We start from the raw sequence: 4239 nt of genomic DNA, 5'->3' as shown, positions 1-4239 counted from the left end.
TTTAAAAAAAAGAAAAAAAAAAAAAAAAAAAAAAAAAAAAAAAACGGGGCTTCCCTGGTGGCGCAGTGGTTGAGAGTCCGCCTGCCCATTCAGGAAACACGGATTCGTGCCCCGGTCCGGGAATATCCCGCATGCCGCGGAGAGGCAGGGCCCGTGAGCCATGGCCGCTGAGCCTGCGCGTCCGGAGCCTGTGCTCCGCACTGGGAGAGGCCACAACAGTGAGAGGCCCGCGTAACGCAAAAAAAAAAACCCAAAAAACCCAAAAAACCCGAAATGCTTCCTACTTCACCATATTGCCGAGGGCCAGTTCTCTGTAATCCTGTATGTTTAGGCTATTCCAGCCTCTGTATTTTTCAGTGTGCAATTACTCAAAACCACTATCCTGAAATGGGAAAAATAAGTTCCTGAGTGAAAATCAGATGACTTCAAGTAACTTTCTATGAGTGTAATTTACTTGCTTCTTGAATGTTATTCATAAGGAATTCTTTTGTAAAGCAAAGGCTGCTATATCTTGGAATTGGTTATAAAGAGCTGTGAAATCTCTTTTTCCTAGAGAAATCATAGGTCAGATTTTCATCTGTCCAGAATAGTCTGTGTGTCAGCCTGAAACATTATAGGCACAAAGCCTAGGATCTGTGTGCTTTTCAAGTATCTGTGAAAGAAAGATATTTGGGGTCTGAGAAAAAGCATTTGGTCTAAAATATGAAAAGAAAATTCAAAAATTAATATTGTTTTATTAATATTAAAATTACATTTGAAAACAATTTTCTTATTTTGCAAGAATTTCCAGGTGTACAAACTGATGAGTCGTTTCAAATGCAAAATTTCAAATTTTTTTATGATGAAAATTATATTTAACAGGGGATGTGGGTGTATTTTAATGTTTTAACATATTAGGTACAGCATGAGGTAGTGCACAGCATAAGCATGCCCAGGCCCTCAAGGATCTTGAAATTTATGTGACTTCAAGTTAGGGACCTGGAATAGATGTCTTTCAGAAGTCACTATGAGTTTCTATGAACATGTGGCTTTTTAACTTATGTGATCAATTCTTGGAGTTGCTGTTGTCCCTTGGCATGCCATCTGAACTAACCCTGACATTGTAGATTCTCTCCAAAGATTTCCTACTTCCCAAAATTTTCTTGAGACTATCGTAATTTCCTTGAGACTAGAATATACCATCTGAGATTGCCCTAATACCAAACATAACCCCACAAACTCTCATTGGAGAAAACATGAAAGATTTCTAGGGTTATTTATTTATTTATTTTTTGTGGTACGCGGGCCTCTCACTGTTGTGGCCTCTCCCATTGCGGAGCACAGGCTCCGGATGCTCAGGCTTAGCGGCCATGGCTCACGGGCCTAGCCGCTCCGCGGCATGTGGGATCTTCCCAGCAGGGCACGAACCCATGTCCCCTGCATCGGCAGGTGGACTCTCAACCACTGCGCCACCAGGGAAGCCGTAGGGTTATTTTAACAGTCACCAGCATCTTGGAATGTCCTCTGTACCCAGGTGGAGTTAGTAACCCCAATTTCCCTAGAATACATCTTTTGAGATTCTCAATTACTTTTTTATTGAGCTATGGAATACATTAGAGAAAACACTTTTTTATCTGGGAAAATGACACAAATGTTCACTTGGTCTTGGTAGATCTTGGATATCATTCAGAAAATAATTACCCCCAGGAACAACAGAGTTAATGATTTTTATAAATGTCAAATGCCCAGTATGTACCAGACTGTGTTCTACGTGCTTGGGATAGATCAGTGCAAGAAAGCAGAAAAAAATCCCTCCTTTTGTGGCAGAACATTCCTGCAGATCTCAAAAGTAATTTAGATTTAGTCTCCCAAGCCCTACACAAGTGAGCTATAAGCATGGTAAACCATTACCTGTTATGTAAGTAAAATTTGTGTCATTAATGTATTCTCCTTCTTTCCAAACTGGAAGCCAGGACTAATGCCCAACAATCTTATCAATAAGTTCCTTTAAAATTGTGAAGTTTGGGATGTAGGTAACATATTTGTATATGTGCAATAATTTCTACATGTATTGCCTAGTTTCTTCTCAGGTAAAATTTAGAGGACGAAGTACATCTCCTCCTAGGAATGCAGGTAACTGAGAGATTTGTACATATACAATGTACAAATGACATTTTAACCATTTGTGGCATCTTTTTCCAGAATGGGTAAAAAGATAAAGAAGGAATCAGAGCCCCCTCCCAAGGATGTGGTAAGTTTCTGATTTGAATACTAGCAGCATGTTAACAACCAGTTTTAAAAATAAACTGTTGAAACAGTTTGGCATGTACCAGTATATACATGAGTGCACGGTGGCAGAAGTCCAAAGTCTGACTAATGATAAGATTAGTCAGAGAAATCTAACATTATGTAAACAAACATTTACAACATTGTCATTACTTGATTAGCACAATTAGAGAGTAATTATTAGCTTTTCCAGTATGTGGATGGCATGGTTATAAGCCTAGTTAATGAACAAATAGTTTTGGTTTCTTCTTTCAAATACTTTAAATTTACATTTGCCAGTCTCTCATTAATGTTAATTATCCAAATGAATTTTAAAAAATGACTGGCAATTATGCTATAGCTATTAGGTATGTATGTGAGGTTGTCTTAAGATGACTATTTGGACATTCGGAGTCCTGTATTTTCCAATTCTATGGAGAGAAAAATCTGTGTTCATCACCTTTTTCTCTTTCCAGTGCTTGAGTAATGCATTCCCCATGACACAAAACCTTGTCTCTCCCTTTTAAAAGCAGGGTTCAACAATGTCCAATAGGTTGGTCATTTGGGACAAGGTGATCTTAGAAGTTGTAAAATAATTTAAAGTGATCGTGGTAAATAAGCATGGATCATACAAAAAATTATTTCCATAGCGGCAGTGATTATAGAAGTAACAAAAATGTTTTATAATAAAAACTTAGTTAAATAAATTATTCCATTTTGATAAAATGATGTCACTGAATATTTGACAGCATGGGAATATGATCACAATATTTGAATTAAAAAGCTATGATATAAAGAGGAAAGAGATTGAGTTATTTGTAGTGAGGTGGATGGACCTAGAGTCTGTCATACAGAGTGAGGTAAGTCAGAAAGAGAATAACAAATACCGTATGCTAATGCATATATAGAATCTAAAAAAATGGCACTGATGAACCTGGTGGCAGGGCAGGAATAAAGACGCAGACGTAGAGAATGGACTTGAGGACACGGGGTGGGGGAAGGGGACGCTGGGACGAAGTGAGAGAGTGGCATGGACATATATACACTACCACATGTAAAACAGACAGCTAGTGGGAAGCAGCCGCATAGCACAGGGAGATCAGTTCGGTGGTTTGTGACCACCTAGTGGGGGTGGGATAGGGAGGGTGGGAGGGAGGGAGACACAAGAGGGAAGAGATATGGGAACATATGTATATATATAACTGATTCACTTTGTTATAAAGCAGAAACTAACACAACATTGTAAAGCAATTATACTCCAATAAAGATGTAAAAAAAGAAAAAGAACCCATCTGAAAAAAATGGAAACTCACCAATTTTTGGTTTCTGCTATGCTTACTGGGATACTGAGTTAATCAGTTTATAAGAAACTACTATACTTGAACTGTAGTTGTTCTACAGAAAGTGGAGATACAGAACCTCTTCTAATTACAAAAAAAAAAAGCTAGATAAAAAATTAAAGCAGGGTTTTATTGTCTCTCTTTAAAGTTTATGAACTAGTGATTATGTTAAAAATAGAAAATGTCCTCAATTTTCAATTTAAAAACTTATTTTGAAACAGACATTTGGTGTGGTTGTCTTCAAATAAAATGTGAATGGGAAAAAATTGTGTATAGTCAAAAGACTCACAGGATTTTACTGTTTGAAAGAATCTGAGGTTAGTGCAGGAATCCTGACAACACTGGAACATTGTGGTTACAAATGTGACCTCTGGCCCAGCTCTGCCTCTCATAAACTGTTATTTTGGTGAAGTTGTCAAATTTGGCCAAGTTATTTCAGCTTTTTTTTTAATCTCTTAAATGAGAATTGTCATATCCAAGTCATTTTGGTTGTTCTATTGATTAAAATGAGAGTATATGAAGTTCACAGTGCCTGGCACATAGAAAACACTCAATAAATAAGATCTGTTGCCTTGTGAATTCTTTAGATTCCGCTACACACACACACACACACACACACACACACACACACACACACACACACACACACACACAC

The 4239-nt window shown here is 37.7% G+C and overlaps 1 protein-coding gene across 1 annotated transcript in view; it reads left to right on the top strand.

Moving 5' to 3' along the window:
- Window positions 1–4239, top strand: part of ARMC3 (armadillo repeat containing 3) — a 71452-nt gene that overhangs the window by 1490 nt on the left and 65723 nt on the right. Inside the window, exon 2 of the mRNA XM_007454163.1 lies at window positions 2182–2230. Coding sequence (XP_007454225.1) covers window positions 2183–2230 — 48 coding nt within the window. The 5' untranslated portion in view covers window position 2182. The remainder of the gene's footprint in view (window positions 1–2181; window positions 2231–4239) is intronic.

This window comes from Lipotes vexillifer, unplaced genomic scaffold, assembly GCF_000442215.2.
Source record: "Lipotes vexillifer unplaced genomic scaffold, Lipotes_vexillifer_v1.1 scaffold316, whole genome shotgun sequence".
Classification (NCBI taxonomy): domain Eukaryota; kingdom Metazoa; phylum Chordata; class Mammalia; order Artiodactyla; family Lipotidae; genus Lipotes; species Lipotes vexillifer.
The sequence above is the reverse complement of the archived record's forward strand: the minus strand, read 5'-3'. Positions and strand labels throughout refer to the sequence as shown.